Genomic DNA, 12,704 nt, shown 5'->3' with positions numbered 1-12,704 from the left:
CGAACAAAGGGATACCTCTGGGACAGGAACAGCATCTGTGCTTCTGCCTTTGAAGGATGCACCCTCCTATTTCAACTCAAGGCCAATCCACAAGAAGAAACCAACTCTCAAAGGAGTCTGAGGTGACTTTCTTGTTGAATGGCTCCACCCTAGCAAAATTAACTGGGAGAATGTCCCCTCTCTCTCTTTCTCTCTCTTCCTCTCTCATTCACATGCCCATGTAGTCTATTTATAACTAGTTCTATGATCCACGGGAAGTTCCTCATTTCTACCTAAAGAACAAAGAGAATTTGGATACTTTGGGGTTCAGAGTGCTGGATATGAGCATTGAAAAGAAGAGGAACATTTTCCCAAATGATATTGTGGGGTTTTGGAGATCTGTAAGTACTTTAGCAATTATTTTTGGTTGGTTTCTGCTTCTTTGACTGCAAGACCTTGTGAAAACAACATCACATGAGGCCCCCACTTATATTGGGGTTCCATTTATGTCACCTAAAATGGTCCAAACAGTTCAAACTCGAACTGATGCCTACACCCTTCACATTGGTTCTCTCTCCCTATTATTCCCACCTCTGACATCCCTTGTCCTTCTGGTCTTCTTCTGATTATATTTAGTGACTCTGCTTTGGTCACTGACCTCTGTCCTGTTTTTCTCACCCACTTCCAACTTTGCACCCTTGAAGTTTCTGTGCACAACATCTCCAGGTGAGATACCCCCCTGTACTCGGGAAGGCAATAGAGAGCACCTACAGGGGAAGACCAAAGGAGACACTCTCCAATGGATAGTGTCGTGCTTCTCTTGCCCTGTGAAAGGGTGAGGAAGCATCCTTAGGATGATAAAAGTTTTTGACATGGAAGGTGTTATTCTGAATAAAAGACATCAGTAAGAACATTTATCCATGAGAGGGGCTTCCTTAACATTATTAGACTTTCAAATATTAAAAATGATAATAGAGCTGAACCAATAGGAAGTATGTCTCTACTTATTGACTTAGTTAGAACATACTAGAAGTTATCCTCAGCAACATGGATGAGAAAGGCCCTGAGTGTCAGGTTGAGGCTCCAACTTGGTCTGCTTCCCAGTCTCAGGAGGTCTATCTCTTATGCAAAGGACTCTCTCTCTCTCTCTCTTTTTTGTTATTATTTGTCCTCATTAGTCATACATGACAGCAGAATGCATTTCAACTCATTGGACACAAACGGAGCACAATTTTTAATTTCTCTGGTTAAACACAATGAAGAGTCACTCCATTCCTATAATCATACTTGTATATAGGGTATTAATGTCCATCTCATTCTACCATCGTTCCCATCCCCATACCTCCCCCCCCCAACTCTGCCCAATCCTAAATTCCTCCATTCTTCTCTTACCCACCCCCCACTATGGATCAGCATTCGCTTATCAGAAAAAAAAAATATGATCTTTTGTTTTTGGGATTGGCTTATTGCACTTAGCATGATATTCTCCAACTCCATCCACTTACCTGAAAATGCCATAATTTCATTTTCTTTAAGACTGAATATTCCATCTAGGTTGGTTCCACAATCTAGCTATTGTGTTTATAGCTGCTATAAACATTGATGTGGCTGCATCACTATAGTATGATGATTTTAAGTATAAACCAAAGAGTGGGTCAAATGGTGGGTCCATTCCAAGTTTTCTAAGGAATCTCCATAGAACTGCTTTCCATAGTAACTGCACTGTTTTGAATTTCCACCAGCAATGAAGGAGTGTACCCTTTTCCCCACATCTGCGCCAACATTTATTGTTACTTGTATTCTTGATAATCGCCATTCTGGCTGGAGTGAGATGAAATCTTAGAGTAGTTTTGATTTGCATTTCTCTGATTGCTAGAGATGTTGAACATTTTTTCGTATATCTGTTGATCGATTGTATATCAGAAGATTGTCTTAGGCATTAAACTATAAGCCACTTGAGAATAGGAACCATTTATTCAAATTTGAATCTCTACCTATTACAGCTTACAACACATAGGAGTGTATGTTTAAGAGCATTTAATAAGTGTAAGTTGAAACGCCTTAATCCTTGGGGAAATTGCTCAATGTTTTAATTTAATTTTAAAAATTTATTAGTCTGCATGCAAATGCTTTAATCAAAATACAAAATAATCCTACAGCTTTGGGTAAAAACCATTTTGTTTAGATCTTTGGGCTTTAAATTCAAACCATGGTTTGTGGAAATGACTTGCTTTCTGTGATGAAATAAAATGTTTTTCCTTCATGTTATTTTTGGCGTAGATTGTATTTTTTGGTTTCTCTTTTTCTAAAAAAATAAAATAACGGGGGAGGGGGCAAGAAGAAACAACAACAGCAAACAAACAAAAAAAGCCACTTTGATTAAGCATAGTTAGGGAACTCGGAGAAGTGTGTTTCATCCTGATGCCAAATGACGCGCACTAAAATTGCAGCAATTTTTGATGCACTTGCCAATGTTTGTGTTATTTTTACTTTAAAGATGTAACAGATTGCTCCAAAATAAATAATTTAAGCCTAATGTTTCAAAAGAGTCCAAGCGCTTGCGTCTTTCACTTCTGGCTTCTCTTCTGTGCCCAGCAGAATTAACCCTCGTTTCTATAGAACACGCCATTTGGAGGGCTGTTTTCTTGCTTTGTTTTTCAAAGTCGAATCTATTTTTTACCCTTCTGTTCCAGATGTCATAGGTTGTATGATGATTTAGCACTGAAGAAATAAGTCCTCTTATTCAAGGAAGGAGAAAGATCACTGATCTTGCGGGAGGGGGTGGAAGGAATGCCATACTGATTGAGATTTAGACCTCAAGTCATGAACAGAAGGCCGGAGTCAGCACACACTGTCCTCAGTGTGACTTCGAACAGCTCAGACTTCACAGGTTAGCTTCACTCAAAGTGACCCCACCCCCAATCAGTTAGTGGAAATGTCACCAGATTGTTTGCCTTTATGTCTAAGAAGAAGTCTCTATAATTTAAAAAAAAAAAATCAAAGCCAATTGTTATGCTGTTCTGTATTTTCTCAACAAACAGGAGTAACCTTTATAATGAGAAACAAAGATAAAAATGAAAAGAACCAGAACAATAAACTGACAGCTTTGCTTTCTCATTAATGTAGGGCGCCATTGTGAGGTCCATCAGATGACTGGAAACTACATGTGGGATCCCCAAACCAACAAGTCTTTTGACATTGGTGTCAACAGAGACAGCTTGATGCCTCTCTGGTGGAATGGATCAGAACCTCTGTGGGTCACTCTGATTAAAGCCAAAAGGAAGGTCTACATGTACTACTGGCCAGGTGAGTGTGTTGACCTTCAGGTCTTGTCAATCTTCCAAATCTCAAAACACCATGGAGTCTCTGAGGGAAAGCAATGCAGAGTTCCTGTTTGAGAACAAAGTCGTGGTTTGAAAAATGAGATCTTTAATGATGAAATGTCTTATAGGCACAATTTGTTAAATTTCATTTTTGTACTCTCAAACATCAGACCAGACACAATGTCATTTTCTGATTCCCTTGGCTCAGTAGTACTGCTTCAATATGTTGTGCTTATCTTTCACTTGCAAAATTTTGGATATGTTGGAGAGATTGATTATCGTCTCATTGACCTTAACAAAATAATCTGGTGTACCATTTCTCTAGATTTTTGAGGTCCCCTCCAGCATTGGAAAGAGAATTCAAAGCACTCACAACTTTATGGTAGTGCAGTAAATGAAGTCCCTTTATGTTAAGACTCCTCCTGCACATCCTAAATCATTAAGAGACTAAGTTATTCTAAAGTATTTTATTGCAATGAGGTAAGTGGTCATGCAAACTGCCTTGGCTGTTGAGAAATCCTTGGTATTCTCTCATCCTTCAACTTTTATTAAGGATGAGAGGATTTAGAGCTAACAAAATCATCAACTCACTGTTTGTCTTCCCAGTGGTAGGAGGTGGGATTCACTCTTTTGGTAGGCGATTAGTGATTGCACTTTTCCACGAACATGGCTGTGGACACTTTTTCCTTAATTCTTAATGCTGTTATACTTTTATTATGGGCAAAGTTATCAAGGAAGGCCTAGAAAAAATTAAGGGATAAATAAAAAGCAGCCCGGTAGGAGAGGGGGAGAAGTAGCTGGGGGGATCTCACTAGCTTGGGTCAGAGGGCAGCATCAGCTAAAAGAATTGGAGGGTGGAGTGTGATGGATTATGGGGGAGGGTAGCTGGCAGGGATAGGAGAGAGTGGTAAGAGAAATGAGTAAGCACAGGCTGAATCACAGATGGCCCACACTAAGGGTGTGGGCCTTCAGCAGGTGTGCAGAGGATGCTGTCTGGAGGTGGTTGCGGGAGAACTGCTCAGGCCACTCCAGAGGAGCACAGAACACAGACAGATGGTGACCACAGAAAGCAGCCCCACCCCCAGGCTGTGGTGGGAATCTTGAAAGCTGCCGCAGAGCAGTGACAGGCATCCATGGGTGTGCTCATGAAGCTAGAGCTGGCTGTGGTAAGCCAAAAGTGGGCAGAAGAACAAACATAGGCTTGCTTTGCCGGTGAAGATGGTTTCTGGGGGATACCTGGGATTCTATCCATAGCAGTCACCTAGGCTGACATGAGAAGTTTTGTACAAGGGCAAGATTTAGGAGGACTCTCTTACCCAAATGGAGACTCCATTTTTCAAGGAGTTGGATGTTAGATTAAGGAAGTAAATAAGTGCATGGGTCAGTCTTATGAGACTTAAGCAGAGGAAACAAGTTCATGGTCAAGCCTACTGTGATGAGGTCTGAAACTAAAAGATTTTGCTGCACTGTGAGGTCACTCTCAGAGGTATGATCAGTCACAAATACAAGAGGTCACAAACATAGGCATAGGATAGAGAATAGACTGGACATATTGCCTTAGAGACCACCTTAAAACCAATCGAAGAATATCAAGATAAATATCTTTGTAAAAACATAAGGGCCACCTTCCAAACCTGGTTAGTTTCATTTTACCTTGAAACTTAAGTTCTTCATGTTCTGAAGATCCCCTCTCCCACAACCCCTCTCCACCAACACTCCACAGGCCTCATCCACATGTGATCTGCTGCTGGTAGACTTTTGCAAAGCCACAGGTGCCAATTCTATGGCAAGATGGTGCAAAATATTAAAGAGGGGCAGTTATCATATCCCAAACTTCTCTCTGCAATAGTACAGATCATTATGCCTTCTCTCGTCTTGGAAAATCTGAATGTGTATATCATGAGTAGCTAATACATCTCAAAGCTAATTTGCATGTAAAATATCTCATTGCTTCTTCAAAACAGCTCCTTAAGGGCAAGAAGGAGTCAACCACTTCCTTTGATTCACAGTTCAACAGCCAATGTGATGTGACAGAAATGCCTTAAGATCAGTTATAGTGTTAAACAATCAAGAGGGAAGAAGCTAAAAAGACAGCCTCCTAGACTTTCTTTGGTGACCTAAATGAAGACTCACTAAAGATCTAGCCATGTTGAAGTCTTCATAAAAATTGGATAAAGAGTCTCTTGTTTCTTAGATATGGTCTGGGCCCTCAAACTGGATACCAAAGTATAAGGCTCTCTGAGAGTGGACTGTCTCTGTGGCCCAGTTCAGCCAGCATTGCCCTGGTACCTTTCATTCTTACTGGTTATTGGCTGATGGATCCATGGTCACTGCTGTCCTTTCTCTCTCAGCCTTGGTCCCCTCCAGCCTGGTGAGTGTTCCCATTTGTCCCTGAAAGATTAAGTGAAGAGCAGTGGCATCCTTTCTAAACAGGACTTGGTTTTATTTTTCGTTTTCAATCCTCCTCTTCCTTCTCTACTCCCCACAGGACACTGTACAGACCTCTAGATGAGGCCTGGGAAATCTTCACTGCTCCAGTGAGCTGTGTTATGACACTGAGTCTCGCCATTGAGTCAATATTTAGAAGTGCAATTTAGAAATGGCAGTAGTTCAAGTCGTCCTGTCAGGTAGATAAAGCAGCAGACTGAAAAATTAATCAGTTGTGAAGAGTTCAGCCTACCCCACCTCAAATCTTGAGACATTTAATATTGTCAACAGATCCTTCAAAACCCCACCCAATGGTACCAGTGAACTACACAGGGAGAAATGTGCCTCGGGAAATGATCCCAGGCCCTGAACCAGACAGAAACTGCCTAACTGGGACCTGGTAGTATTCTGCAAAGGATAAGACCTAAGTATGTGTTGTTCACTGACTTATTCCTCAGTGCTTTGACATCCTTCCAGGTTGATGTCAAAGGAATTTTTCATGGGGCAAAAGGAAAAGCTTCAAATATCCAGTTCTTACTGGAGAGCAACTTAAAGCAGAGGAAATGCCCTTGCGGAAGGAGGAGCTATCAGAGAATAGGTGAATTACACGATAAGCTGAGGAAAGAGTTTGAGTTCCGTGGACCATCAGTGCTGGCAGTTTTTAAGTGTATTCTCTCACCTCTCATAAAGTACAAAAAAGGGTGGGGATTAAAAAATACCCAACTTTTAAGAGTCTGTGGTTAAAATTCTTTGGCATTCCAATTCTACATCTTTCATCATGCATTTTGGAGTGTTAACTCCTTACAGACAAGTACTTAGGAAGACTTGGATGCAAACACTCATACGCCCTATGAAAGGTGTTGAGTGTGGGTCTGAGCTCTTTCCCTGGCCTCTTCCTGTCCTACTCAGGTGTTTAGACCAGTAAGATGCCCTCTGTGGAGAGAAACACATATTGCCATCTGACTTCCAGTCCATACTTTCTGGAGTGGGCTGAGTGGGAGGTTAACAGGTGGGAATCCAACTCATTTCCTATCAAGCTTAAGTTGTTAATAATCAAGGAGATTTATCTGGAAAAATAAGAGACACATATTAGCTATTATTCAAGAATTATGGATCATCTATAGCTTCTTCCTCTTTCCCACAATAGTGGATCCTTTATACCCTTCCATTAGGCTGACCTTAGGTTCATATACTTAGGCACAGGGAAACTTAGCCCAAAAGCCATTACAAAGGTATGAGTCAACATTATAGCTAAGTCTTTGATTCTGTGAACACAACACCAAACCTTTGAACTGGGTTTTTTAAAGCAAACATTTGACAATGCAAATAAAAAAGATCTTAATTGTCACCAAATCATCAGTTTGGCATTAGACTTTGAGATCTCTGTAAGAACTGGAAGGAAACTTACTGTATATTTGGTTGGTTCCAACACTTGTGAATCAAAAACTCCTTTAGGGAAATCTCAGAGCTGGGGGTGTAGTTCAGTGGTAGACCACTTGTTTAACATGTGTAAGGCCCTGTGTTAGATCCCCAGCACCTCAGAAAGAAAATCTACAGATCTCCATTCCAGAAAATATATCCACAATGCAAGACACTATCATGATTTGGATTGCCAAGCAAGTTTATATACAGTAGCACACATATACCTAAGCTATCTGATTAATTTTGTTTTCGTATGATGTAAACATGCTCTAAAAATCATCAAACTATCAAATGAAACCTAAGCTGCTGTAATTAATGTTGTCTGGCAAGGGTAGGCTTGGGTCAAAATTCTGTAAGATTCTTGAGGTTGAAATCCCACTGCATCATTTGCTTTGGCAGTAACTTTGGCAAGTTCTGCATCACTGATGCTATCTGTCTGTGTCAGCAAGAAAAAGATTATGAATTCACATTGCAAGTGTGAGATTGTCTTTAAAAAAAACAAAAAAAGATCTTCAAAAGCCTTCTGCAGGATTTCTAGGTGTCAACCATTTCTGCTGCAGAGAAATTGAGGAGATGTTGCTGCCTTGGACTGCTGGCAGCAGAAGCAATTCCTCCAGCACCCTGAAGTTTTCATAGCTGTCCAATCACATCCAGTCTCCTTTTGCAAAACAGTGTCTTGGTCAAAAGAGCTCATGGTCTTTCAGCAGTGTCCATTATGTTGATTAGAAAGTCTTGAAGAGAAATCCAGGGATGAACTTCTGTTCTTCCTAAATCATGACAAATCTACTCTCAAAGCATCTTTAAAGGGTGTGACTCAAGACCACGAAATGGGCTCTCAGAAGATAACCCTGAGCTAAACCAGATACACTGCACCCCCCCTCCTGAGAACTTACCATCCAGAGATGGAGACAGATAATAATCTAATACTTACCCAAATAAAAGTAAAAGCACAATTATGGAAAGGATAATAGTCAAAAGTATATTACATTGTGACATCATATAATAAGGGGTCTGGTTTCATCTGAGAAGTTATGTTTCCCTGGAAAATGATGTGAGTTAACATCTGAGAGGGTGGCGAGGAATGGGGATAAGGGAAGGAACAGGCATCTGAGTGCTGGTCTTCTAGGACCAACATGTGTTAAGGTCCTAGCAGAGATGAGGAGAAGCATGGAAGCTTCAAGGAACATAAAGAGAAGAGTCTGGGTAACGAGGCAGAGAGCCTGAGGACAGGGGAGGCACTCTGAGCCACGCTGAAGAATGTGTTCTTATGCTGCGAGAAATGAGAAGTCACTGGGAAGTTTTAAGGCAATGACAGAAGTCTACTCCATCTCAAAAAGTACTCTGGCTGCCACGTGGAGAATGGAATGTTGGCATCGGAGTAGATAGATGGGGGTGACTGGCCAGGCAGGAGGTTACCACGTGAACCTAAGGGAGAGATGAGCACAGCTTGGACTATAGTAATAGAGGTGGTGAGAAATGGCTGGATTGGAGACATATTTAGGAATTAATTTGTCAGGACTTGGTAATGGATTGGTTTTGGGAGTGAGGGATTGGACAGGGATAGGTAGGACACTTGATTTCTGGTTTACAGAACTATATGGATGATAGTTCTGTATTGAAATTGGGAAAATTGAAAGAGGATCAATTTGGAAGCAGAAGAACATTGACTCTGAGTTGACCAGCAGGTCTGGGGCTCAGAGAGGAGAGCTGTAGTTATAAGGCTGTGATTTGTTGGAGAGTTGAGTTCAGGTAAGCTGGGTGTGGGTATGTCCCTGGGAAGGAGTAGTTATGAAAAGGTGCCCTGACACAACCTTGAAGAAATCTAATTTTTAATAACAAGATGAAGGAGGATAATCCTGCAAAGGAAACCAATTCCTGCAAAGGAATCTGCTTCTTCTGAGAAGCAGGAGAGAAAAACAGGAGAGTTATGAAAAGTATAGTGAAAGAAAATATGTCTGATGTCACCCCACAAGGTGGTATCACTCTCATCCGTGTCATGGAGATAGTGACACCAGGTGAAATCTGTTGACACTCACTTATTACAGAGACCAAAAGAATATGATTTCAAGAGGAGAGTGGTCATCATCAGAGTTTAACCTCACTGACCATTACGAGGACTGCAAAGAGAGGACGGAATTTATTAACTGAGATGTCACTGGCAAACTCTGAATGTCGTAGCTGTTGAATTTCTCTACCATCTTCCAAATTAGATGAAAGAAACACCCATAATCATAACCTCAGGATATCCTTCAATTTCCACCCGTTGCAATGGAGTCTTGTCTTCAATCATGATAATGATGATTGTGTATCATCTACTACTGGTTTTAAAGAAAGCATTATAAAAAATAAAATTTGCATGATTTCTTTCTACAAAGACAATCTTCAATTAAACAGGAAAAATTATGAAAAAGTATCTCTTTTCATTCTAGTTAGTAAATCTTTTAGGAGTTTTTAGGCACATTTCCTCAGGAAGAAGTAGTGAGTAACCACACAACAAGGTAGATGATGTGGTTATAATAGACATGAGAATAGATTAGATTAGATTCTATATATTATAAATTACAGATGTAATATTCACATACAAATGCATTTTATATGTAATCGTAAGTATATAATAATAAAAATGAATATAATTATAAATAATATAATAAATATAAATAAATTATAGCAAATATGAACCTGTATGCCTTATTATTATAATACATATATGTATATCTATGTTACTATATACAATATATAATTCATATGTTATATCAATTATATTATGATAGATTTTAGTAGGGTATTCAGTGTACACATAGAACAGATTCCTAGGGACATTTAAAATAGAAGAAAAAATCATGTGTTAAGGTTCAAAGACAAGTCAAGTAAGGGCGCATCACATTGTGGAACTACAAAGAGTAAATAAAGTTGCAGCAGATTGAGGCAGGAGTGAAGTGTTATAAAACTAGAAACATCCAGATTTTTAAGCATCTCAGATACTACATAAAGGGATTTGGGCTCAAGGGACAGTGTGTATTAGTAATGCAATTACCAATTGAGGAAACAAACCTCAGTGACTTAGTCCAACCAAAATTTATATTTTACCCACAAAGAGTCCAAAATGGGTATTTCTGATCTGTGGTTAACTCTCCTTCAAATAATGATCCAAACACCCAGGCTCAGTCCATCTTGTAACTTCACCACCATTAATTTATGGTTTTGAAGGTCACACAAAAGATGAAAGGACATAAAGGATCACATGTAGAGGTTTTTTTGAAACATACCTGAGGCACATCTTTTCTGCTCTCATTCTGTTGGCTAGAATGCTATCCCATGGCTGCATTAACTGCAAGGGAGGCTGGGAAACCTGTGTGTCCAGGTCAAATGAAACACATTTGGCAGTAGGCTTGCAGTCTTGGGTGCCATAGATGGTTTACTGAGATGTATGATGATATGCTTACATATATTGTGACCAATCATCCAACACTGTGAAGAAAATTATTCTATTTTTAAGTAAAATAGTAGTATTTTATTACTCTATATTGAGGTGTATATTGATGTGATAAAAAATAGTTGCCACTGGTGGAATTATAAAGGTTTATGTATTTTTTGCTTGTCTTTATTTTTCTAAATTTTTTTGTGGCATTGGTTTTATGGCAAGAAAAGCAACTCAGGTAGTTACAATTAATTTCCAAACATTCTAAATGTTTTTAGACATCACTAGTCAACCCCTAGGAACATGTACATTTACATTATATTAGTTATTATGAGTAATCTAAAGATCATTTACAGTGCACAGGAGGTGAGTATAGGTTATATGCAAATACTATGCCATTTTACATGAGGGTCTCAAGCATGTGTTTATCCTCTGGGAACCTGGGAACCAATTCCTTGAAGATACCCAGGGTTGACTGTATATAAAGAAACAAAGCCATTTTGATCAAATAGTGTGTTAACTGAATTATTTTCAGCCAAATTGTTTTGTTCCTAATTTATTTCAACTTAACTGCATATTACTCCATATATTCTTGAGTAATTTGTTTTCTGTGGGACTACATAGAAGAATAGCCTGACATTCATTGGAGAACTTCTACAGGAGGTTTTCAACTCACATTCAACTCCCCTTAGCTTCTCAGTCATGCCTCAGGGGCTCTTGCATTGGAGAGACAGGATGACCAGACCCCCTTTGGTAAAGGAGTTTCCTCTGAAAAAGAAATTTGGAAATCAACTGGCCATTTTGTTCATTGATTGTTTTATTCCATGACCATTTTCTTGGATAGCCTGTATTCCAGATACATGGGACACAGATTCAATTTGCCATACACCAGCCAAGAGAATTCTGGGATAGGCCATGAGGGCCAGTAAGAACAGGAAATGAGATTCTCAGGGAAGAGATGGACAGAGGGAGATAGGTACCAGGTCCATAGAGAAGGGGAGGAGAACACAGCTGGACTGATGTCTCAGGGTTTGGGGGGCAGAAACCAATGGCCAAAGTGAACCATACCCATGACCAATGCAGAGGTGGAACTTCTTGACCCCAACAGCACGACCACTGAAGTGGCTAGTCCAGCAGAGCTGACTTTCAGGTTATTTACTCAAGGATTGCAGAGAGATGGCTCTCAGGGCCACAGGCGCAGCACTCTCTCCCTGTTCCAGCTGTTCCTAGGAGTAGCTCAGAACCACGTGAGAAGCCAGGGAGACCAGGAGACCCCATCAGGCATGGCGATGAGGGCGTTTATAAGGACTTGGAGATTACAAGCCCAAATGGGAGGGGTGGCAAGGAGTTCCTCCATAGGGGCTTGAGTTCCAACAACCCAAAGGAACTCTGAAGTACAGGAATTGTTGGTGTTTTGCATCCTGAGGAGTTCAAGTCTGCTGTGATGCAAATAGCAAGAACTCACCTCTCCAAGAAGAGACGCTTTGGTCAGGAATACCATGTGGTACAGAAAGTCAAGATGGCGCCCTTTGTGGGGAGCACAGAGTCACTATAATAATTTTGCCCTCAAGATTTATGTGATCTTTGGGAATGATATATAATGGGAGTGGGGGATGGGGAGTGAGAGAAGAATGGAGAAACTTTGGATTATGTAGAAGGAAATGAGAGGGAGTAGGGTATGAAAAATAGTGGAATGAGACAGACATCATTACCCTATGTACGTGTATGATTACACAAATAATATGAATCTACATCGTGTACAACCGTGGAAACGAAATGATGTACCCCATTTGTGTACAATGAATCAAAATGTAGTCTATAAAAATTTTAAAAAATAAATAAGTTTTAAAAAAGAAATTGTTATCACAGGAAAAAAAAAAAAAAAGAATTATGTGATCTTGAAGCCTGTGCTCTGTGCTTCAGCCATGAAAACGCTGTTGCAAGCTTATGTCAAGGGGCACCCAGGAGCCATTAGCAGTAGTGTTCATTCATTCCTTACCCAGTCCCATGGGAGGAGTCTAGTCCCTGACCCTGGGCCAGATATTTTTCCTGATTTCAAATTAACTATAAAATACAGAGATTAAAACCTACCTTTGGCCTCATTAAGCAGAGACTCAGCCTGGGGAAGCACACTT

At 40.1% G+C, this 12,704-nt stretch overlaps 1 protein-coding gene across 1 annotated transcript in view; it reads left to right on the top strand.

The window, feature by feature from the left end:
- Nucleotides 1–12,704, top strand: part of ENPP6 (ectonucleotide pyrophosphatase/phosphodiesterase 6) — a 112,205-nt gene that overhangs the window by 49,309 nt on the left and 50,192 nt on the right. Inside the window, exon 2 of the mRNA XM_079141860.1 lies at nucleotides 3,106–3,285. Coding sequence (XP_078997986.1) covers nucleotides 3,106–3,285 — 180 coding nt within the window. The remainder of the gene's footprint in view (nucleotides 1–3,105; nucleotides 3,286–12,704) is intronic.

This window comes from Sciurus vulgaris (assembly GCF_902686455.1).
Source record: "Sciurus vulgaris genome assembly, chromosome: 5".
Taxonomy (NCBI): domain Eukaryota; kingdom Metazoa; phylum Chordata; class Mammalia; order Rodentia; family Sciuridae; genus Sciurus; species Sciurus vulgaris.
The sequence above is the reverse complement of the archived record's forward strand: the minus strand, read 5'-3'. Positions and strand labels throughout refer to the sequence as shown.